At 36.6% G+C, this 25,015-nt stretch overlaps 1 protein-coding gene across 1 annotated transcript; it reads right to left on the bottom strand.

Moving 5' to 3' along the window:
- Window positions 1-22,294: 22,294 nt before the first annotated feature.
- Window positions 22,295-23,350, bottom strand: LOC149227618 (uncharacterized). The gene has a single exon (XM_089380552.1). The coding sequence runs from the start codon at window positions 23,348-23,350 to the stop codon at window positions 22,295-22,297; it is 1,056 nt and encodes a 351-aa protein (XP_089236678.1).
- Window positions 23,351-25,015: the final 1,665 nt, after the last annotated feature.

Here is a 25,015-nt window from a genome sequence, read left to right as displayed (position 1 = left end):
CCCGGTCATTTATCCTTAACCAGATTATATCACTATATAATTTTCCATCCATCTTGATAGCTTAAGAGTGGAAAAATTAGATGAATCAACTTACATGAGTAGTTTTCTTAGCAAGACACAATTTGGAAAATTGGGGTCTAAAACCTTCTAGGGCCATTTTGAGGCCTTAAATGAAATTTTATAAGGGTAAAGATTTCTTGATTAAGTGGTGAACTCCATAATGCTATTCTACACTTAGAGACCTTTCCAAATATGTAAGAAAGATGTCAATTGGAGTTCATATGCAAAAAATACGCCTCATAGAAGTTGGTCTATCATGATTGACCACCATAATAGAGAGGATGTCATTTTAACCCTCGTTACTCATGGAAAAGGGGTTAGCCAAGTGAATACTATGAATACTATTCTATAAGGGTCAAAGTTGTAAGTCTAATTGAGAGTTGAAGGAGGCAAATTTAACCCCTATTTGGCTATTGGGATATGTTATAACCAAGCCACTAGGAGGAAAAGGGGTTCCATTCGTTTTTGATGATATATTGTTCCATAGTTGAATAGAGAAACAATGAGTGGGGGTGAGAGAGAATAATATAGGGAGTTTGTGTTTTCAGTATATTAGGCTACAGGTCTAAGGTGACTCCATAGAGAGTGCCTTATTCTTTGTACTTGTATTATTTCCATTCTAGACAAAGAGACCATAGCAACCTCATATTCCATCTAGGTTTTCTCTTGTAAGGTTTTCTTAGAGAATATCTTGTGTTGATTATGGTTGGTGTGTGATTGTATATCATTGTTCTCAATTTTACACATTTTATCTATTACATGCATAAATAGAAAACAATAATTAATAAGTATGAAATTTAGGGAAATCAACCCTCATAGTATATATTTTGGTATACTTTTATTAGTTATGTCATGAAAAACTATCAAATGGAATACCCATGTCAGTTTATGGACCAATCTTTAGCTAAAGATATCCTCACATTCCTTATCGTACAAACTATCAATGTAAGATGTGCATCAAATAGGTAACCTTGAGACCTAAAATCTCATCAATAGCATAACATGAATTAGCACACATTTGTCCAGGTTATATCCCATAGTTTAGGTGTTTTTTTCAAGATGAAATGACCTCATAAGCACTCCAGGGGACTAATTAATTATATTAAGTGCACTTATAAAAGTGAACTTTCCCATGATTAGATCCTTCTAATCAACTCAAGTTAACATTCAAATAATTAAGAAGTGTCTAGAGGAAAATCTTCATCTGAGCCGAGAATGCATAATTAAATATATCAAGATATGAGATTTAGATTATAATGTTCTCATGGAGCCATACCCTAGTTTATAAAGTTGATGATGGCTCCCACATATCTCATTATTTTCCCTTTAGAGTGTCTAATTAGCTATAGGGAAATTCCTAGTGTTTCCACCTTTTCTAAATCTACAATGTTTTTCCCCATGATGCCAAGCTGCCACTAGAGGGGTACACCCAGCTTAAAGCTTCTCTTGGCTACGCCCAAGAATAAGTTCAAGTGGTGGTGATGGCGCTTTGACAAAATTAGAAGAAATGGGAAGAAGCGGAAGGCCATGTATTCCCCTTTGGATTTGTAAATGGTTTATGGGATATTATCAGTTCTCCTTAGGGTAGATGCTCCAACCTTATATCCAAAAAAAGGGTTGTGAGGGACCTCATGTCCCAACCTTAGAACCCAAACCCCTAATTTGAAGAGAAAATCATGGGATTAGGGTTTGGCAGTTTTGTATTGGGAAAATGGACATGCACCAAGGTATGAAGAATTTTGCTAGAGTTTAGTTATCTTGAGATTCCCCCTAGTGTGACCCCAAAGGAGGGGGAATATGCTTGCTAATTCACACAACTCTAGTATCGAGCATTAGAGTTAATCTTTTTGAACTCCCTCTTGCATTCCCATCAATACATTACCTCGTCATATGCTTTTCCTGACAGTTTGACCTCTAACAAACTATAGTTTTCTTTTTGTCCTATCAATTATTTCTTATCATGGTTGAGAGAGTAGGGTGACAGAGCATAAAGAAGCTAGAGTGGTAGCCCTAACAAGAGTGAAATGAGATATAAGAAATTAGAATGAAAAATGGCCTTCAAAACACTAAAGTAGGAGACGAAGGGGAAATTGTTGGGAAGTAGTTGTGCCAAAAGGTATACCAAAGATCAATAGTGAAATATTTCTTTGATGTACATGTTTTAGCAAGGCCATGAACTAAGAATTAGATCTCACCACTCGAAGCATGGCGAAATGTGATTAACGATGTACCATATGTGTCTTCATCGTGATTAAGCAATGTAACTAATCCAAAGGAGTTGGGAATGCCACGTAGCTATTATGCATAACATGACTACGTGACCTCCTCTAGTTAGCTTAGTTTATTCTTGATAGTTACATGTAATATTTAGGAACTAAATTCAATTTCATGATTAAACTCCTTCAAACTCTTAACGATAGGGGTATTTTGTAATACTATATATATGGGTTAGTCCCAAGGAAAAGGGGTTGGGAAATTTTGTAAATTTTTTATTCTAACGGGAAATTAACATCGTTGTTGTAAGAACTATTTTTGATCCATTATTAATATTGAGAAGTCAACTTCTTGGCCAATATTTTACTAAGAAATTCCATGTGTCTTGGAATATACTTGGAATGGAATGATTTTCTTTGCAATTTAGATTAGATTAGTCTTTTCTATTTCTTAGTTTAATTAGATTAGTTGATTTTGTGCTAGAGATTTGCATGTTCCTTGGACTATTTTGTGGGCATTGATTTATTTTGCAGGGTATAAAATAGATTTGTCTCTTTCCTTTTCATTAGCTTCACTCCTTTAGTTCCACATAAGTATTGTTTCAAACTATCAGTTGAACAAACTCATGCAATAAGCATTTATGCGTTGATGGACTATTCTATGCAAACACATATTTCTTCACATGTTAGGTTAGCTGCACTTTTATTTATTAGCTTAATATAGTTTTATTTTCATTTGTTTTCTATTTGAGTACAATAATCCTTTTACTTTAATCAATTAATACATATATCTATGCGTCATTCAATGGATCTAAACTGATCATGTTTAAGGAATTATAATTTCCTTTTGCTCTATTTCTGTATAGATTAGTAGTAAAATTATGTGTTAGTAAATTTGGACCAATCCTTCTTATTGAATTGCAATCCTTTGTTTCATGGTTCATAAATAGTGCTTTGGAGGTTTTTGCTTAATTCACATTATTTTCAATCACTAAATTCCATTGAAACTAGTTGTCGGGCCACATAATCCCGAGAATTCAACTATCCCAAACAAGGGAGAGTCTAATTGGGCCTCTCTTTTAGGTTAAATCCCTTGAACTACTTGGTCGCACATTTTTTTCAGTCAACACTGCCTAATTTGTACCATAGTTGCGAATTGGTCCAGAGGTGAAGGTAATGTCACTATGTTGATGATTAGTATAGTCCTTTTTGGAGTAAACACCATCTCTTCACCTTCTTATTCCTCGTTAAGCTCCTTGTCTAGTGTACCCTCCTCTTGTTGTGCTTCATTTTCTAGAAAATCATTCATACTTGAGGAGTGGTGGTCTGGATCATCATCTACCAATACCACCTATCCTTCCACCTATGCTCAAACCTGTATGTGGTGCTTGCAACGTTGCCTAACATTGTAGTGCCTATTTATAGGTAGGGTGTAACAACCTTTCTATCATAGAGGGTGTTACGTAAATACCAAATTCATTTTCTTCTAAGTATACAAATAAAAAATAAGTAACATGACATGTCCTAGGCTTAGAGTAGTCAATGCATTAAAAATACTAACTTTAATCAATCTAGCTATTAGCAACGAAACCAAATAAAAACCATAAATAATCAAACATATATTTGTAATAGTGGAATGAAAACATCATTTAGAGCACCTCTATCTCCTTTTTATTAATGAAGTATGATGGTTTGGTCTAAACTAGTGTTATTTGAACAAAACACCAACCAAGATGGAAAATCAAACATAAGAGTTAAGTTTCTACCCAACCAATGCAAATACCATAACCATGATAGGGAAAAAAAAACCAATTGATCAATCAAAGTGAGGTGGAAAGGAATTTTGGTATTTCAACAACCCTAAAAACCCCTCAAAGATTGGTTTGCATGGATCTTAATACCACCCTAGCCATAGGTGAGTGCTTGTGTTTAGGCCAACATCATACTCCCTCTACAAGGATCTTAATATCAGTTGTTCCCTTAATGAACACCCCCAAATAGGCCAATATTATACTTGGTAGTGGTGTCTCAACGACCCAAAAACAACAATTACCAAGCATAACTAGCCTCCTTGATCCACTCAAACCAAGTTAGTTTAGCAATCATCTTGCTCCGCAACATTACATTATGGACTCTACTCGTGTACAAAATTTCTTAATCTCATCCTTGGCTAACCTCTTCACAAAAAGTAAATCTCACTCTTAAAACTTACCCAACTGTAAGAACATCTTGCCAAGATTGGCTCTTAGCTTTATTCTTCCCCTACCAACACATGCATGGGAGAAATTAGGCTTAAGAGAAATCACAAGTGTCATGAGATGGGTAAAAGTAATCTACAACTCATTTCATTTATCACTCTTACTCTAGTTAACTTTTGTAGGCAACCCCAAGTCTTTCCCTTATTAAGACTTCCAAAACACTAAGAGAAGGAGGCCACATTCATTGAACATGAGTCCTTTTTATTGGATGTGATTTCCACAACTTTAAATATCCATTTGGGTTGCTCCCATGATTTGATCTTAGTCAATTGTGGTCTTAAGAATCATAGACATAAAAATCAAGTATTAATATTCAATAACATACTTGCCTTACAATGCTCTTTAGTTTTCTCTTAACATTTAACCTAAATTAGTGTAATTCCCAAAGTCAGAAAATAACCCTATAATGTATATTAAATCCAAGTAATTCATTGATCGCTCCAATACATTGATCACTCCAATAAATGCATGTAAAAAAAATCTTTAGTAATTGTTACAAAATGTAATACATGCCAATAGGGATTATGAGGGGTTTTACATCCTCCCCTTCTTTTAGAGTTAATCTCATCCTTAGCATTCTATATCACACCTTACCTTTCAATAATGGACATCTATTCATTCATCCATTACTAATCATTATATATATATATATATATATATAAGAAATGAGGAATAATTCACTTTTAATAATGGTAAACAAACTATGCTAGTGACCATGAATCACAATGAACAAGTCTTTGCTTTGAAAGGTGCTTTCAACAACACGATATGAGGGAGATGTGTAATTCTTTCCATGCTCAATAAGAATGTGACATGCAACAGTTAAAAACAAATTACCAACAAACAAAATATTTCAATGTCGCCATAAATAAAATATTTTAGTGTCCACTTTAAATTAAAATATATATAGACATAAAGTAATTGAAAATAAACTATTCTTATTAAGTAAATAGATGCTTTTTACATCCAAGTATGACAACCATGTGTAATTTCATACTTAACATAGAGTTAACATGTGACATTTAAAAAATTATTAGTAAAAAGATGCTTTTTTCATCCAAGTATGACAACCATGTGTAATTCCATACTTAACAAAGAGTTAACATGTGACATTTAAAAAAATATTAATAACAAAAAAATAAATTTAATATTATTTATAAATAAAATATTTCAATGTTTATATATATATATAATATTGATTATAAATAAAATATTTCAATGTTTACCTTAATAAAAATATTCCAATATTAAAAGTGAAAAATTTCTATATTAAAAGTGAAAAATTTCTTGTGGTTAGAACATTTATTTGGTGTGGTTCTTAATTAGGGAGAAGTATAATTCCTTCTCGAGGTGATCTGGACATGTCACGATTAAAAAATGTTAATAGTTGAAATATTCAATATGCACATTTAAAAACTGTTAATAGTTGAAATATTCAATATGCATTTAAAATGAAGTTGTATTTAGTGCGACTTTTTGGACTTTCCGGTGCAGAAACCCGGCAGAATATTTTGAGGTGAAATCTTGATTTGTGTTATTTAAACCAGTTCTTTGACTGTATATATAGATTTAGCACCTAGAAAAACCCCTAGGGCACTTCAATTGTACAGGGGTTACCATCAAGCTTTTGATTTCAATAAATTCCTGCCAGATTTTAGAGAAATGGGAGTGGAAAAACACACCAAAGCAATCTTCCAAAATGTCGCACTAAAGACAACTCGATTTAAAGTAGTCCAAGGGGTTTTGGACACATGGTCGAGTGGTCTATTAAGGCATTCCTTGATGTGAAGTCACTGGTTCAATTCCCCGCCCGAGGTGATATATTTGACATGATGAAGATGTAGTCCTGATATGCATTTAAAATAAGATATTCATTACCCATTAGCCTATGGGGTGCAACTCAATTAGAAATTTCCATGTAAATATTATGTAAAGCATAAGATTCAAAGTTCAATTTCGCCATGGGTCAAACTAAAAAAAATAAAAATAAAAAAAAATCATTATCAATTATAAACAAAATATTTCAATATCAACTTTTTATCTAATAATTTTTATTTTATTTTATGGTTAATTTATTTCAAAAATTCTCATATATATATATATATATATATATAACTCTAAATTTATCATGTTTTGAAATATATATATATATATATATAAATTCCAATTTTATCATATTTTAAAAATAATTATATTTTTGTAAGTGCAAAACTTTTTTAGAACTTGAAACTTAAAAAATATATATATATTAAAAAAAAATTAATCTCTCCATGCATAATACATTGATACTATCTTTGCTGTAATGAACATTCAACTTGACATAATCTACATATTCAATATCATTAATATGAAACATGTGATTAGCATCTTTATTTATCAACCTGAGATTGTCACAATATGAGATCACAAAAAGTCATAACATTCATAAGTATCATTAAATTAATAAAGTTCATACAGTTCATCAAATCAATATCACCATCCAATCAGATTTTCATTACCCGTGGAAAACATTAACACCATTAATTTATTTCAAAGGAATACATTGACACCATTAATTTATGAATATCATTAATTTGAAATATGTGATTAGTATCTTTATTTATCAATCCGGCATTGTCACAATGTGAGATCACAAAAAGTCATAAAATTCATAAGTATCATTAAATTAATAAAGTTCATACAATTAATCAAATCAATATCACCTTCTAATCAGATTTTCATTACCCATGGAAAACATTAACACCATTAATTTATTTTAAAGGAATACATTTACACCATTAATTTATGAATATCATTAATCTGAAATATGTGATTAGCATCTTTATTTATCAAACCCAACATTGTCACAATGTGAGATCACAAAAAATCATAAAATTCATAAATATCATAAAATTAATAAAGTTCATACAGTTCATCAAATCAATATCACCATCCAATCAGATTTTCATTACCCATTAATTTATTTCAAAAAAGTAGTACATTGACACCATTAATTTATTTCCCATCCACATCACACCATGCACATCTTCAAACTGACTTTGCATCGCATAAAAGCCGACATTGTAGAACTAATATGGGGAGGTGTTCACACTAACCTCGCCGGCAAAGTATAACATAAAAAATTAGTAGTGCCGCTCGTAAATTTTATTTTCATAAAACCTTAGAGTAACATTTACTAAATTAAATTCAAATTATATGTGAATAATTTTTTCTCACATATTTTTTTTTGAGTTTATAAATAATAACAAACAACTAATTTCACGAATGAATTAGAATTGGTGTAAGACTTTTTTTATTTGTGAGAGAAAGAATATGAGAATATTTTGAAAATATAGTTTTTTTTAAATGGTGTTAGAAAAATTATGTTGAAATTTTTGGAAATCTAGGTTATAATTGTAAGATTATAGAATATTAAGTATCTTGTAAATTTTTGAGGGTTTTAAATGTATTTCTCTTTAAAAAATAAGATTGGAACATTTTTAAGTTAAAATTTTACGAAATAAAAAACATGCTATTCAAGTGAAAAAGTTACCATCTAAACTACTTAAACAACACATTTGTATTTCAATAAACAGATTTGATTACAAAATCTACAAAAATATACAAACTCTATCTTTGTGGATTTAAATACAAAATATATTTTTATTTTATAAACGTACATTTTCCACACTAGTCCTGACGATGAACCACACTAGTTGGTTTGAAACGCGTCGACAAATGAGATTCCATGTAATTTTCGCCGAAGAATCTTTCTCTAACGTACATTTTCTTTATCTTTTTAATTATAACATCTTTATTTTTCAAACAAATATATATTTATTTTTCTAAATAAATACTTTCACTTTTTCCCATACAATTTTGAAAAATCAAAACATAAATATAATTAATTGAAATATCTATTATTATTATAACTCTAATAAAAATTTAAACCAAAAACTTTATAACTTTTATTTACAAAATAATTTATATTAAAAAATAATTTCATAATTATATTTTTAAAATATATTATAATAATAATAAATAAATTTAAATATTTTAAAAATATATTTTTTATTATAATCCTATCCTATATAATAACTGAAATTAAGAAATTCATACGCCATCACTCCCGATTACGGACCACCAGCAGGGTTATACCAGGTGGCGTGGTTTTCCTATTTAACAGTGATGAGTCAAACCCAGCTTTCGCGGTTAGCAGCCAAAGATGGCTGTCCTCACTGTTGGTTTGACACCTGAGTTGATAGGTTTTACCACCTTCGGAAAAAAAAAAAAAAAAAATAACTGAAATTAAGAAATTCATACGCCATCATATAAAACAATGGCAAGGTTCCATAAATATCATATATCATGAATATCACACATAATGATAATAACACGTTATAGGACTAACGGAGTAGGAGTCCCATCATTGAAAATGAAAGGACGATACACGTTTTGAAGAAGTCGAAATTTTGAGCCGCCTCGTGGCTCGCTGCACCGTGGAAAAGTCGAAAAGTCGAATGCGAGACGAACCTCACCACCATGAAATCTTTGACGGATCTGTCATTGGCCATGACGTCAAGGGGTCGAAGTGCATGTAGCAGGAAAATCATTTGTAAATATATTTTCAGGCATAACAAAGCGCTCCGCCGAGTGCAAGTGGTTAAGTGCAGATGGAATTCTCTGGGAAAAAACAGATCGCTGTTTGCGAAAGCCAGACTCTACAAGCCTAACGTTGCTTCCAATAATTCTGGCAGACAGATGACTAGAGTAAACCCCGGCCGTCGGGTGATCACAGGCATAGGGTCACCTGGTAATTGCGATGAAGAAGCAGGAGGCACCGTCGCTTCTTGTATGCAGATTATTAGGAAAGCCGTAGACGGCCGTTTTTTCAATAGAAGCTTTGCAGTACATCGTCGCGCTTAAAATGATGCACGCATTGGTCGACTACTATTCAAATTCGTATGTTGATGCTGCGGCCATGCCTCGATAGGTGGTCGCATGATCGAATCTCGGTTGCATAAATAAAGATGAAAGGCGTATTACATGCATCAGCGGCTGTCTCGATATGAGGTCCTGAGATCGAATCTCGGCTGTACAAATAAAGATGAAAAGCGTATTACAGGCATCAGCGGCTGGTATAATGTGTATTTGTTGAAATATGAACTCAGAATTAGAATTTGGTTTTAATTAATTCTTTCAAAGTTATTTCATTTATGGGATATTTTTGAGATATATAATTCAGTGAAATTCAGTATGTTATTCGGCAATTTTATTTCACAGCGTGTATCTGGGCAGACTGTGAAAATGTATCCAAGAACAGTTTTCTGGAATAACAATAAATTTAAAAATACAGAAATCAAATTGCTTTTTTTTTTCTTTTATTTATTTATTTATTTTTTAATTTTTAAATGTTAAATTTAAACTAACATTAGAATTTTTTATTTAGTTAAAAAAAAAATAGTTATATTTACATTATTTTAATGATTTATAATTTTTTTTTTATGAAATTAAAGTTACTGAAACAAAAGAATTTCTTATTTTTTTGTTATATTGGCATTATTTTAATGATGTATATATATTTAAGAATTTCATATTTAATTTCTTAATTTTTTTTTAGTTATTTTTGCATTATTTTAAAGATTTTTTTTTTTTTTTAATAATGAAATTAAAATTACTAAAACAAAAGAATTTCTTATTTTGTTTCTAAAAAATAAAAAGAATTTCTTGTTTTGTTTGTAAAAAATAAAAAGAATTTTTTATTTTTAGTTATATTTGCACTATTTTAATGATTTATATATAGTTTTTATGAAAAATTTACTAAGGAAATATTCAGATTCATTATGTTCTAAATATTCGGATTCATTATACTCTCAAATCTAATTGCATTTTTCTTTATTTTTAAATGTTATTTAAACTAACATTAAAGCAGACTCATTATTTAAATGTTAAATTTAAATTAACATTAAATCGTCTCTTAAAATCAATTATTTAAACTAACATTACTAAAATTAAATCCCATTTTAACTAACATTAAATCCGATTTTAAAATAATTTAAACTAACATTAAATCCGATTTTAAAATAATTTAAACTAACATCAATACCTATATATATATATAATGAAATTAAAATTACTAGTGAAATAGTGAGATTCATTATGCTTTAGAAAAAAATGCTTTATTAAAAAAAAAATTAGCATTGGAGGACAAAAAAATGCTTAATAATTTTAAAGGAGAAACATAAAATATTCTTTGAAACCTCACTCCAACTAAACCTTAAAGCCCTACTTAATTCCAAGACACCCAATATCCTTTGAAACCTCACTCCAACTAAACTTTAAAGACCTATTCTTTGAAACCTCACCTAATATTAAAGCCCTAAGTCCTCCATGAAATGATAATTATCATCTAATGCATATAAGTGTGCACAAATACAGAAATCAAATTGCTTTTTTTTTTTTTAAATGTTAAATTTAAACTAACATTAGAATTTCTTATTTAGTTTCTTAAAAAAAAAAATTATATTTGCACTATTTTAATGATTTATAATTTTTTTTTATGAAATTAAAGTTACTGAAACATAAGAATTTCTTATTTTGTTTCTTAAAAAAAAAAAGAATTTCTTATTTTTTGTTATATTGGCACTATTTTAATGATTTATATATATTTAAGAATTTCTTAAAAAAAAGAATTTTTTATTTTTAGTTATATTTGCATTATTTTAATGATTTAGTTTTTTTTAATGAAATTAAAATTACTAAAACAAAAGAATTTCTTATTTTGTTTCTTAAAAAAAAAAAGAATTTCTTATTTTTAGTTATATTTGTACTATTTTAATGATTTATATATAGTTTTTATGAAAAATTTACTAGTGAAATATTCAGATTCATTATGCTTTGAAACCTCACTCCAACCAAACTTTAAAGCCCTACTTAATTCCAAGGCAACCCATGCATTATATATTACCTAGATAATAGAGTCCTCCATGAAATGATAATTATCATCTAATGCATATAAGTGTGCACAAATATAGAAATCAAATTGCCTTTTTTTTTATGAAATTAAAATTACTAGTGAAATAGTGAGATTCATTATGCTTTAGAAAAAAATGCTTTATTAAAAAAAACAAGTAGCAGTGGAGGAAAAAAAATGCTTAATAATTTTAAAGGAGAAACATAACATATTCTTTGAAACCTCACCTAATATTAAAGCCCTACTTAATTAGAAGGCACCCCATGCATTATATATTTCCTAGATAATATAGTCCTCCATGAAATGATAATTATCATCTAATGCATATAAGTGTGCACAAATACAAAAATCAAATTGGTTTTTTTTTTTTTTTTTAATGTTAATTTTTTTTTTTTTTTTAACAGTAACGGATATCTTTTATTAGAAAAATCTGGTTTGACCAAGGTCTAAACGCCCAGTTTTACAAAGCATTCCTTTCTATTTTCCCGCCTTAGGAGGTTCTGCAAGCTTGTAGACTGACACCTCTCCTTTGTGCATTTTCCGGCTTAGGGACAAGGAATTTCGTGGCTTTGTCTGAAACCGCAAGCCTGAGAAACGACACCTCTCAGGACTCTGCGCATTTTCCGGCATAGGAAAAAGGATTGCCGAGGATTTATCTGAAACCACTGAAGATCTTGGCACGTATTGGTTTGCTGTCCACTGTAGACTTATAGTTTTCTTTATCAGCTCATTGCTATCCTTTGTGGAACCCTCCAAACGAGCCTAATGGCGTCGGCAGAGCCCTGTCCAGCAATATTCGTTTGTATAGTCATCCAACCGTTCCTTTTCTGAGTGCAGTAACGTGACAAAGTGCAACTGTTTGTTGATGCATATGCCGCCTTTAGATTCGTTGGAGGAAAACTTGGCGTTTGCAAAAAGGGGCTCCTCTGTTCCGAAATAATTTGTAGGCCTCCGTCTTTTTCCAGCTGCTACTTCCCTGTGAGAATATATTTGCTAAGGAGTAAGTTCCCCAAATTTTACCTGTACACCTCTTGCTGAGCCCTGTATCAGATGATGTGCCGAAGATATCAGTCTTGTTCCTCTCATGCTTGTTCAGTGTGGTATGATCCTTGCTTTCTGCTTCTTATTCTGATCTGCCCTTTAGCTAAGATATGCTATGTGACTTAGCGTTGTTTCCATTGTAGTTTAGAGTTCCCGGTTCTAATAGGCAACCTTTGTTTGCCATTTCATCTGCCTCCCTATTCAGAGTTCTGAGGATGTGATAAATTTTGTAGGAGGTGAAGCCTTGCAGGATTAGCTTCAGCCTATTCAGAGACTTATTGAAGATTGCATTGCTGAACTGGTCATCTGAATTGATCTTCCTAATGAGGATTTCGGAGTCTCCGAATGCTTGCCAGTCTTTGATGCCTTTATCCCGCACTATTTGGCAGGCTTTTGTGAGGGCGAGAAGCTCTGCCTGATTGTTTGTGGAAATGCCAAGCCCCCAGCAGAAATGGACCTTTCTGAGATTGTCTGCAAAGTATATGACTCCACCAGCTCCCGCAGCCCCCGGATTTCCTTTGGAGGCTCCGTCAAAGAAGATTGAAGTTGTGTTTTGCTTCTTCCACCAGTTCTGGAAAGCTGCTTCAGATTCTCTGATTTTCCATGAAGGAGAGGGGAGGGGAGGGGGAAGGGAGAGGGCTTTGCAAGAGGGATGAGGGCTGTGGAGGTTCAGCCAAGCCTTTTCAGAGGGGAGAAGGGAGGAGTCAGAGAAATGGGAGTGCTGGAGGACTGATTCTATGAGGAGGGCTTTAGCAATTGAGGCAGATTTAGCAGGAGAGCGAGAGGAATTATTGAAAATTAAATCATTCCGGGCCAGCCAAATTTCCCAGCTTACGAATTTAGGAATGGAAAGCCATATGTGAATCCACAGGGATTTATTTGGAATGGGATGAGGATAGTGATGTATCCATTCAGAAAAGAGAACAACAATGGAGCTGTGATGGGGCGGGGAGACGGGCAGACCAAGAAGGGTTAATGCCCATACTTCTTTGGCAAAAACGCAGTCAATGAACAGGTGGGAGGCTGTTTCTCCTGAGTTCCTGCACAATGCACATCTATGAGGCCCAACATAGTTTCGTTTTGCCAAGTTGTCCCCTGTGAGCTGTTTATTCTGAATGAGGGTCCAAAAGAAGAAATTGACTTTGGGAAGTCCCTTGGCACTCCATACCTATTTCCAGAACGATGGCGTTCTCAGTCTGTCTTTTTTGATCTGCAGGGTAGAGTAACCCAAGGATGGCGTATAAAACCCAGTTTCACCCCACCCCCATCTGTCAGCGATATTGCGGTGTATCGGCGCTGCATTTAAGAGCAGTGATTTGAGAATTTCAGCTTGGTGTTGAAACTGCGCTGACACTGGAGGGATCGCCCATTTGATCCAATTTCCTTTGCTGTCCCACTCAGAGATATCATTCAACTTTCTTATTCCTGCATCGTGAAGCTAGTTTCTGATGTCCCGGATTTCTGCATGGGAGTTAAGAGGAGGGCTGTTCATGATGCGGTCTTTCCAGAGAAGGGTCTTCTCCCCATTGCCCGGGATACGGTATAGATGTTTACTGAAACTGCTTATGCTTTTCCTGCAGAGATTCCAAGTGAGAGTGCCTGCTGAAGTATTATTTGCTGACAGGTGCCTGAGGGAGATCCCCTGCGCATATTTTGAGATGAACATTTCACTGACCTGATGTGTAGGATCTGAGTATATTTTCCACAGAAGCTTGCATCCAAGTAGCAGATTAGAGAGAGCAGGGTCTCTGATCTGGAGCCCACCATCGAGAGTTGGCCGCTTGACTAGTTCCCAATTTGCCAGATGAATTTTATTGTGGTTGCCTCTGCCTCCTTTCGAGAGAAAGTCTCGTAGAAGACAGGAGATCTGATCCGTAATGTGTTTCGGGGCCAGAAGAAAGGAGGCTTGATAAATGGGAAGAGCAGATAAGACGGATTTAAGAAGGATAATTTTTCCTCCCTTGGTTAGCCAATAACCTCCCCAGGAAGTGATCTTGTCTTTAATTTTGCTTATGATGCCATGCCACAAAGATCTGTTATTGACTCAGGTTGTAAGGGGTAAGCCGAGATATTTGATGCTGTCCCATTGTGCGAAGCACTCAAATCCAAGGATTCGGGCTATATTATTGAGATTATGTTGGCTCGCATTCCATCCGAAGATCGAGCTCTTTCTGTTATTTATAACGGCTCCTGAAGCTCTACAGTAACATTTTAAAACAGCATTAAAATTGGCTGCGATTCTAGTAGAGGCTCCTCCTAGAAGAATGGAGTCATCTGCAAATAAAGCATGATTTATTGGGTTTAGATCATTTGCGATTCGGATTCCTGGGAGTTCTCCTGTGTTCATTTCCGCAGCCAGCTTCCTGCTAAGAGTATCTGCCATGAGAATGTACAAGAAAGGTGAGAGTGGACAGCCTTGCCTTAATCCGCGCTGAGCTTGAAAGAAGGATGTTGGGCGTCCATTAACCATGGGGGCGATCCAGGGGCATGAGATGCAAGCTTTGATAAGATTGATGAACTGAGGAGGAAAGCCAAAGGATTGTAGGACTTTGAGAAGAAAGGAATGGTTGACTCTATCGAATGCGTTAGCCATATCAAGCTTGATCAGCATCCCCTTCTCTTTCCTCTGTTTGCTGGAATGGATGGCTTCCTGCACTTGGATGATATTGTCCAAGATATGTCTGCCTTTGACAAAACCCCCTTGGGCATTGGATATCAGTTTGTCCAGAAGGGGTTTAATTCTGTTTGCCAGAATCTTGGACATTATTTTATAGGAGGCATTGCATAGGGAGATGGGCCTAAACCTGCTGAATGTTTCCGGGTTGGCCTATTTTGGTATCAGAGCGAGAAAGGTGGAGTTGGTGCCTCCCCCAATCTTGGCTTTCCCAAAGAAACCTTGTATCATTTTCAGCAAGTCTATTTTGATGATGTCCCAACAAACTTTGAAGAAATGTATTGTGAAACCGTCTGGCCCAGGGGCCTTATCTGGTTCCATTGCCCAAATAACCTTGATGATTTCTTCTTCAGAAACTGGTTTCAGTAAAGCCTGATTGTCTTCATGGGTGATGAGGTGGGGAATATGAGAAAGAAGATCCTCAATGTCTTCTTTGCTTCCTTCATGCCTTGTGCCATATAGATTTTTGAAATGGTTTTCAGCTGCAATTTTTATTTGGTCGAATTTGTTATAGCTCTGCCCTTCATCATTTTTAATCTCTGTGATATGATTCCGAGATAGGCGGGCTTTGTATTGTCGGTGGAAAAAGGCAGTATTTCGGTTTCCTGCCTTTAGCCAGAGGCTGCGAGATTTAAGTCTCCAGTGCTCTTCTTCCCTTCTGCAGGATTGGTGGATGTTTCTTTGGAAGGCTGCTTCTTTATTTAAAATTTCCGGGGTAATGTTGAGCCCTTCCATATCAATTTGCAAGGTTTCCAGCTGCTGAACATCGAGTTTTCTCTGCTGGATGGTGGGGTTATGGATTTTCCTTAGCCACTCTTTTAGAGCTTTTTTGGTGGCTTTTAATTTTTGCTCCCAAACAAAACTTGGGGATCCGTTGATGGGGATATCCCAAGCTGATTGGATCGTGTCCTTGAACCCTGCTTTTTCAATCCAAAGAGGACTGAATTTGAAGGGAATGGGGCCAAGATCTTCTTCCGGAGCCAAAAGGAGTTGGATTGGCTTGTGATCCGAGGAGAGCTTGGGGAGAATTTTTGTTGATATGAGAAGCTTTTCCATCAACAGGGAACTTTGAATTAGAAATCTGTCCAGCCGGGCAGCGATGTGGTCAGACCCAGTTCTGTTGTTGGTCCAAGTATATTTGCCTCTCACCGGGGCAAAATCAAGTAGATCCCTCTGCTGCATTATTTCCTCTACCAATGGGAGCAACTGATCTCTGCTGCTGTTTCCCCCCCTTTTTTCTTTTGGCTTCATGACTAAGTTGAGATCTCCTCCCAGGACAATGTTGTTTAGGGAGTGTTGATTTAAGAAGGCCGAAAGAGTATTCCAATAGTCTCTTTTTTCTACATAATTTACAGGAACATATAAATTGAATAAAGCTATAATTAACTTACTTTCTAAATGCTTGAGCTCCGTGAAGATCCAATGCTGGGTCTCATGGGAGTTTGACAGGTGAAACTGATCTTCCGACCAGAGAGTTGCAACGCCCCCCGAGGTTCCCCTTGAGCTGACTGCTATGCCATCGTTCTTCTTCCATTTAGATTTGCTGATATCCTTGAGAGCTTGCCCATCGATTTTGGTCTCTTGGAGCAAGAGGATGTCTGAGGGTTCTATTTTCATCAGATCTTTGACGGCTTCAATTTTTGGTTGGGTCCCCAGGCCTCTACAGTTCCAAGAGACTATACGCATTATTTACCTGGCGAGGGATTTGGGATTCCTCCCTTGGTGGATCTTCCTCTAGTATTTCGTCCTATAGTCATCTCTATTGTGGACTGGCTTCCTTGCATTTTGAGTCGCTCTGCCTCCTCCTCCCTGGCTGCTTTGTGGGTCTTCTTGCCTGCTTTCTTTGAGGGTCTCTCACAGGTCTCTTCATCTGAGGAGTCTGGAGGATCTGGCAATTTTTTCTTCTTTATTATATCTGCATACGAAAGCCTGGAGGGGCTGTCCTGAGGAGAGCCGGGCGATGCATCTCCGCCTCGCTCTTTATTTGTCTGTGGATCTTCGACCTGTGCTGGATTGATCATATCCGTTTCTGGGGGTTCTGATGGAGAGGCTTCTTCAGTGCTTGGGGTCTCATTCAGTTGCTGTTGTGTTTCAATTTCTTTGTTGGCTTTTCCTTGATTATTCCCTTTTGTGGCTACTTTCCCTGTTGCTTTTGCATGACCCGTTTTCTGAATTGTAGTCCATTGATCTCCTTTGTGGGGGTGGCTCTGATCTTCCGTTTTTTTCTTGCAATATTTTGCAAAGTGGCCATAGTCGTGGCAGTGTCTGCATTTGAAGGGGATCTGCTCGTAATCCAGCTCTTGGATATGTGACCATCCTGCCACAGTAAGTTTTATTGCTTCGGGTAGACCTTCTTCCAGATCTACTTCCACACATATTCGAGCACAGGAATATTGATCTTTCCTTGCAGCCTGATCAATGTATTTGCCAAGGGAGTTGCCGATGATTTGGAGAGATTTCTGACTCCAGCAGTGCAGGGGAAGATGGGGAAGCCGCACCCAAACTGGAACCGCAGAAGGAACATCTTGGGTCGGGTCGAAATCTGGAGACCATTTGTTTAAATATAGTCCCTGTGGCCCCATGAAGTATGGCCCGTTCCTGAAAATGAGACTTCGATCTTCTGCTGATTCAAAGACAAATACAAAGAAACCTTTGCCTACAAAGTAAGATTTAATTCCCTCCTTGATCAGAGGGGTCCAGTTTCTCTTGATCTAGTTTTCTACAGATTTGGGCGATGGCCAGAGACCGGTAAACTGCCCTATGAGCCCTCTATCAGCTAGATTCAGATCTGAGCGGCAGGTTTCTTCCGCAGGGAGGGCCACCGAGGGAATGCATTCTTTTTTCTTAACGAATTTCTGTTGTTGAGCAGATGGTGGGCATTTGTTGCATGCTTCAATAATTTTTTGAAATTCTATAACTTCTGGAGCGAGGGGGGGAGGATCCGCCTCCCCTTCACTGGGCATGGCTGCCGAGAGCCGCAGCTGCCAATCGCAGCACTAGCACGGGGCGGCGCAGGGGCTAGGTCAATCGCAGTCCCGGGAGGTCTTCCTCTGTGTTTTTAATGTTAAATTTAAACTAACATTAGAATTTCTTATTTAGTTTCTTAAAAAAAAAATAGTTATATTTGCACTATTTTAATGATTTATAATTTTTTTTTTTATGAAATTAAAGTTACTAAAACAAAAGAATTTCTTATTTTGTTTCTTTAAAAAAAAAAGAATTTCTTATTTTTTTGTTATATTGGCACTATTTTAATGATATATATATATATATATATATATATATATATATATATATATATTTAAGAATTTCTTAAAAAAAGAATTTTTATTTTTAGTTATATTTTCATTATTTTAATGATTTTTTTTATTTTTTTATTTTTATTTTTTTTTTTATATGAAATTAAAGTTACTCAAACAAAAGAATTTCTTGTTTTGTTTCTTTCTTATTTTTAGTTATATTTGCACTATTTTAATGATTTATATATAGTTTTTATGAAAAATTTACTAGTGAAATATTCAGATTCATTAGGCTCTCAAATCTAATTGCATTTTTATTATTATTTTTAAAGGTTATTTAAACTAACATTAAATCAGACTCATTATTTAAATGTTAAATTTAAATTAACATTAAATTGTCTCTTAAAATCAATAATTTAAACTAACACTACTAACATTAAATCTGATTTTAAAATAATTTAAACTAACATTAAACTAACATTTTTTTTTTTTGACAAAAACAGTTATGGGGTATTTATATTCATCTTGGCTTGAAAGCCAAAAATCTGATTACATTGAAGACTTCTATGTCTTGATGCATCTCTCTGCTAAGAATGAGAATGTTGTTAAATCTTGAAGACTTCTTCCTTGATAAGGATTCTAGTTTTTCAATTTCAGAGATATTCCCCCACTTGAAGATACAAACAAATTTGTTTAGAAGCAGGCATAAAAACATGACAGTAAACAGCTTAAGGAATGGGTTCCCATGTTTCTTCTTCGTCTTTTATCTTGACCCCGACAGATAGAAGGACTGCGTTGTTGGCTTCCTTGTCCGCCTGTTTATTATGGATTCTCAGCACATGAAAATAATTCAGCTTCTGGAAAGCGTTTCCCATGCCTTTGATTCTGGATATCAGTCTAGCTATATTAAGATCCAGCGCTGCGGAGTTGGAGATCATTGCATTTATAAGGACCTGCATGTCGCCTATCACAATAGCTTCCCTTATGTTTAGTTCTTTGAGGATCTTTAGGCCTTGGAAGAGGGCCAAAGCCTCAGCTTGAATGCTGGAAGCATGGCCAAGTCCCCAAGCATAGGAATGAATTTTTCCCCCAGTGGATTTACAACAACACCTCCTGCTCTTGCTATGCCCGGATTGCCCTTTGCTACTCCATCAAAGAAGAGAGAGTGTCTTGAATGCGATTTGAGCCAGTCTTGGAAGTCAGTTTCAGGTCTCCTTATTTGCCAATCTTTAAGATTAGGGGCGATTCTGACTGCTGGTTGAAATTGGAGATCTAGAGATGATTCCTAGTCAATGTCCTGTTGGCTGAGGTTGGAGTCATCTTTTATTTCTGTCAAGCACTCCTTTATGTGGCATTTAATTTTGATTTCTAAGACCTTATGATTCTGGTTAGTATTTCTGAAAATTCTTCTATTCCGTTCTAGCCATATCTGCCAACAAATGATCTTTGGAAGGATAGCCCATGTAGATTTGATTACCTGATTTTTTGGTGGCTGACCAGGGTATCTGTTTGCCCAATTTGACAAAAGATCCACAATAGAGCTAGGTAGAAGGAGGTTGGGATCCAAGTTGTTGATAAAGGAGGCCCAGATCTGTTTGGAAAAATTGCACTCAAGCATTAAGTGAACTGCTGTTTCTGTGTTTTATGTGCACAACGAGCATCTGGAGGGACCATGGAAGCCTTTCCTCTGCAAAATGTCATAAGTTAGAATTCTACCATGGCAAAGGAGCCAAGCAAAGAAATCGATCTTGGGCCAAGAAGGAACATGCCAGACTCCCTGCCAAGGTGCTGGGTCAGGGGGGACGTGTGGCTTCTCGATCAGCTTGGAGTAACCTTTAGAGACAACGTATCCACTTTCCTTCAGCCCCCATCCTTTCGTGTCTTTTTTCTTCATATGTGTGGGAGCTAAGCCGTGTAGAAGATCCAGCAGTGAGGTCCATTCATTGATCAACTGAGTCGGTATCTTGATTCTTTTCCAGCCTACCCATATAGAGTCGCTCCAATGGGAAATGTCCCACAACGAGCTCAGCCCCTCTTTGTTCATCCAGGAATGCAAATCTTTAAGGGAGGCTCTGTCTTTAATTGGATCCTTGTTCATGATTCTATCAGTCCATATATTGATTTTTTTTCCCATTTCCTGGGATCCAGTAGGAGTGCTCTTTGATCAAGGAAGCCGCTTTAGCATACAATTTGAGGAAAGATGAATTTGGCAGATGAATCATGTTTTCTAAGCAGCTTGTGCGTGGGCCTCTGAAATAATTTTTCCAGAGAGCCAATTGGGCCCAACCAGGCTTGGGTGCAATGATCCTCTAGACAATCTTGGTTGCCATAGCCACATTTTGCTGACTAAGATTTTTGAAGTTTAGTCCACCCTCCCACAGAGGCTTGGAAATGGTTTCCCCGTTGATAAGGGGAATCTCTTTTTCATTCTGTTTTCCGCCCTTCCAAAAGAACTTGCGCATGAATTCTTCCATCTTTTTTAATATGAATGCCGGAGCGAGAAGCCCAGTAAATTGAAATAGTGGAATGCTGGAGAGCACGGATTTTATTAGGACCGCTTTGCCAGCAGCGTTGAGCCAGGAAAAGCCCCAGGCTTGAATTTTTCCAGCTAAGGAAGCCAATCTTTGATTGAATGTCTCTTATGAAAAACAGGAAGGCCCAAATATTTGAACGAGGTCCATGAAGAGGAGGCTGCAAAGCCCAAGCATCTAGAAATAGCAGAGAGAATTCTGGGCGTAGTATTCCAGTTGAAGATGTGACATTTATTCTTATTTATAATGCTGCCTGAGGCCTCATTGAATTTATCCAACACAACTTTAAATTTGGAGGCAAAGGAAAGAGAGGCGTTGCCTAATAGAAGGGTGTCATCCGCGAATAAGGCATGGTTTATGTTTTTAATCCCTCTAGCAATACACAACCCATTAATTTCTTGATCTTGCATCTTTTTATCTAGCAGGAAGCTGAGTACTGAGGCTTGGATGACAAATAATAGGGGGGAGAGAGGACACCCCTGCTTAAGTCCTCTCGAAGCTTTGAAAAAGTCAGTAGCTCTTCCATTAACAAGAGGGGCAATCCATGGCTGTGAGATGCATGCCCGAACCCATTTAATGAAGATTTCCCCAAATCCAAACTTGCTCATGACTTTTAAGAGAAAACTATGATTTACTCGATCAAAGGCATTTGCTAAATCAAGTTTAATCACCATACCTTGTTCTTTTCGAAGAAAGCTGGAATGGATTGCCTCTTGGATGATGGTGAAGTTGTCCACGATCTCCCTCCCTTGGATGAAGCCTCCTTGGTTCTCCGGAATAATTCTGGGAAGGATGGTCTTCAGTCTATTTGCAATTACTTTGGTGATTAACTTGTACCCAATGTTGCATAAAGAGATCGGACGAAATATGCTAAAATTGCTGGCTCCTTTTTCCTTGGGTATGAGGGCTAAGAAGGCGGAGTTTGTGCTGCCTCCTATTTTCTGAGTGTTTTGAGACTTTTGTATCATTTTGAGAAGGTCCTTTTCGACAATCGGCCAACAAACTTGAAGGAACCTAGCAGAGAAGCCATCCGGGCCCGGGGCCTTGTCCGGATCCATATCAAAAAGGGCCTATTTGACTTCTTCCTTAGTGATTTTGGCTTGAAGTAACCTGTTCATACGAGGGGAAATGGATGGGGGGATGACGTCTAACAGATCTGAATATTGAAGCGTATCCTTATCTTCGCTGTACAAGTTTTGAAAGTGGGAATAAGCTGCTTTTTTGATGTCTGCAAAGTCCTTATGAATTTCATTGTCCTCCTTGATCTCAGATTTAGTGTTAAAACATTTCCTGGCCTGGGATTGTTTGTGAAAAAAAGTAGTGTTCCTATCCCCTGCTTTGAGCCAGAGACTTCGAGATTTTAACCTCTAGTATTTCTTCTTCAGCTAGGTAGGCCTTATGCAAGTTCTGTTGCAGCTGAGTTTCTTTCTCTAACAGCTCCTCTGTAACTGTGGCGATCTCCATGAGAGATTGGTGGGAGACTAGAGCGACTTTAATGGCTTTTCTTTCAGTAGCTGTATTGGACAGGGATTTGGCCCAACGTTTTAGAGCTCTTTTTACCCTTCTAAGCTTTTCTTCCCAGATGAAAAAAGGAGATCCTTTGATGGGCTGACTCCAACTATCCTCGACTAATTGCAAAAAGTTTGGTTCCTTGACCCAGAGGGGACTAAATCGAAAGGGAATAGGGCCCAGATCTAGGTGGGCAAGGAGATCTAATTTTAAGGGCTTGTGATCCGAGACACTGCTAGCAAGGATGAGCAATCGGGGTTCTAAACCTAGTAACAAAAAGGAGCTTTGAATGAGAAATCTGTCTAATCTGGCGGCAATGTGACCAGGGCCTACTCTTTTGTTGGACCAAGAGAACTTACTGGAAGATGGCTTGATGTCCAGCAAGTCCCAATCCTGCATTAGGTCTTCCACCCATTCTCTTGCCGGATCTCGGACTGCGCTGCCTCCCCTTTTTTCAGACGGATGAAGAGTGAGATTGAGGTCTCCAGCAATGATTATGTTTTCCAGATCTATCATGTCTGCTTGAATCCTTATAGAATCCCAGCAATCCTTTTTTTCCCTAATGTTGACTGGAGAATATACATTGAAGAGGCAAAAGTTTTCCTTAGTTTCTAGATTCTGCATTTTCAGCAGCAACCAGTGGGTATTGCTTGCCTCAAGTATGACTGTAAATTTATCAACATTCCATAGCGTACCAATCCCTCCCGAGGCTCCCTGGGCAGAGATTGCTCTTGCTTCACTTTTAGGCCAAATTTTATTGCTTGCTTGCAGGAAGACAGTGTCTTCCAGCTTGGTCTCCTGGACGAGAATTATGTCTGGGTTTTCAGATCTTATTAGGCTTCTCATGGCTTCTTCCTTGACTTTGCTCCCCATACCTCTGCAATTACAGGAGATAACCTTCAACATTTGTGTTTCTGATGGGCTCCCTTGGAGCCTTGGGGCTGATTTTTCGGCATCTTGGGCTTTGAGGCTAGAAGTTTTTCCAAAGTTGGCTGGCTGCCCTGTAACTTATCTTTATAAGTCTCATGCTCTCTTTTTTCCTTGTCAGTTTTGCGTCCTCTTGTAGATCTTCTTACCGAGGCCTGGGACTCTCCTATTTCTCCTTCCTCCTCTGACTCGTTCGATTCCTGCTCTTCTTCCTCAGCTTTTGAAGTCATACCTTTAGGGTCTTCAGCTCCTTTGATGGAGGCTGAGGGAGTGCCTTTGCTTGGAGAAGCTTGTTTTTGGGTCTCGATCTCCTGAGTGTCTTCTGTCTGCTAGCTTAATGGATCAAATTTGTTTTCTTGCGCCTTTTTGGTAGGGGGACGATGAGCATTAGCCTGGAGAGAGCCTTTTCCAATGGGTCCTCCCGGTTTCTGCCCTTTGTGGTGGATTTTTGCGCGCTTGACTTGATTCCAGCCCCCTTCGCTCCCTTTCTCTAGCTCTACATTGGATGGGCAGTTTCTAGCAAAGTGTCCATGGACGTGACATTTCCTGCACTTGAATGGAAATTGCTCATAATCTAAGATCTGCACATGAGACCAGCTGCCGACTTTAATTTTGATTGCCTCTGGGAGACCCACCTCCAGATCTACTTCTACGCAGATCCTAGCACAGTCATACTGATCCTTGTTATTTTCCCGATCTATGAATTTCCCGAGAGAGTTTCCAATGTGCTTCAGGGAATCTCAGTTCCAGTAGTGAACTGGAAGATTTGGAAGACAAACCCACACTGGGAGAAGCAGGCAGAAAAACATGACAGTAAACAGCTTAAGGAATGGGTTCCCATGTTTCTTCTTCATCTTTTATCTTAACCCCGACAGATAGAAGGACTACTTTGTTGGCTTCCTTGTCCGCCTATTTATTATGGATTCTCAGCACATGAAAATAATTCAGCTTCTGCAAAGCGTTTCCCAGGCCTTTGATTCTGGATATCAGTCTAGCTAGATTAAGATCCAGCGCTGCGGAGTTGGAGATCATTGCATTTATAAGGACCTGCGAGTCGCCTATCACAATAGCTTCCCTTATGTTTAGTTCTTTGAGGATATTTAGGCCTTGGAAGAGGGCCAAAGCTTCAGCTTGAACGCTGGAAGCATGGCCAAGTCCCCAAGCATAAAAATGAATTTTTCCCCCAGTGGATTTACAACAACACCTCCTTCTCCTGCTATGCCCGGATTGCCCTTTGCTACTCCATCAAAGAAGAGAGAGTGTCTTGAATGCGATTTGAGCCAGTCTTGGAAGTCAGTTTTAGGTCTCCTTATTTGCTAGTCTTTAAGAGTAGGGGCGATTCTGACTGCTGGTTGAAATTGCAGATCTAGAGATGATCCCTAGTCAATGTCCTGTTGGCTGAGGTTGGAGTCATCTTTTATTTCTGTCAAGCACTCCTTTATGTGGCATTTAATTTTGATTTCTAAGACCTTATGATTCTGGTTAGTATTTTTGAAAATTATTTTGTTCTGTTCTAGCCATATTTTCCAACAAATGATCTTTGGAAGGATAGCCCATGTAGATTTGATTACCTGATTTTTGGGTGGCTGACCAGGGTATCTGTTTGCCCAA

The sequence above is a fragment of the Pinus tabuliformis genome, chromosome J (genome assembly GCF_031772625.1).
Source record: "Pinus tabuliformis cultivar Carrire ecotype Pingquan chromosome J, CPIR1, whole genome shotgun sequence".
Classification (NCBI taxonomy): Eukaryota; Viridiplantae; Streptophyta; class Pinopsida; order Pinales; family Pinaceae; genus Pinus; species Pinus tabuliformis.
The sequence above is the reverse complement of the archived record's forward strand: the minus strand, read 5'-3'. Positions and strand labels throughout refer to the sequence as shown.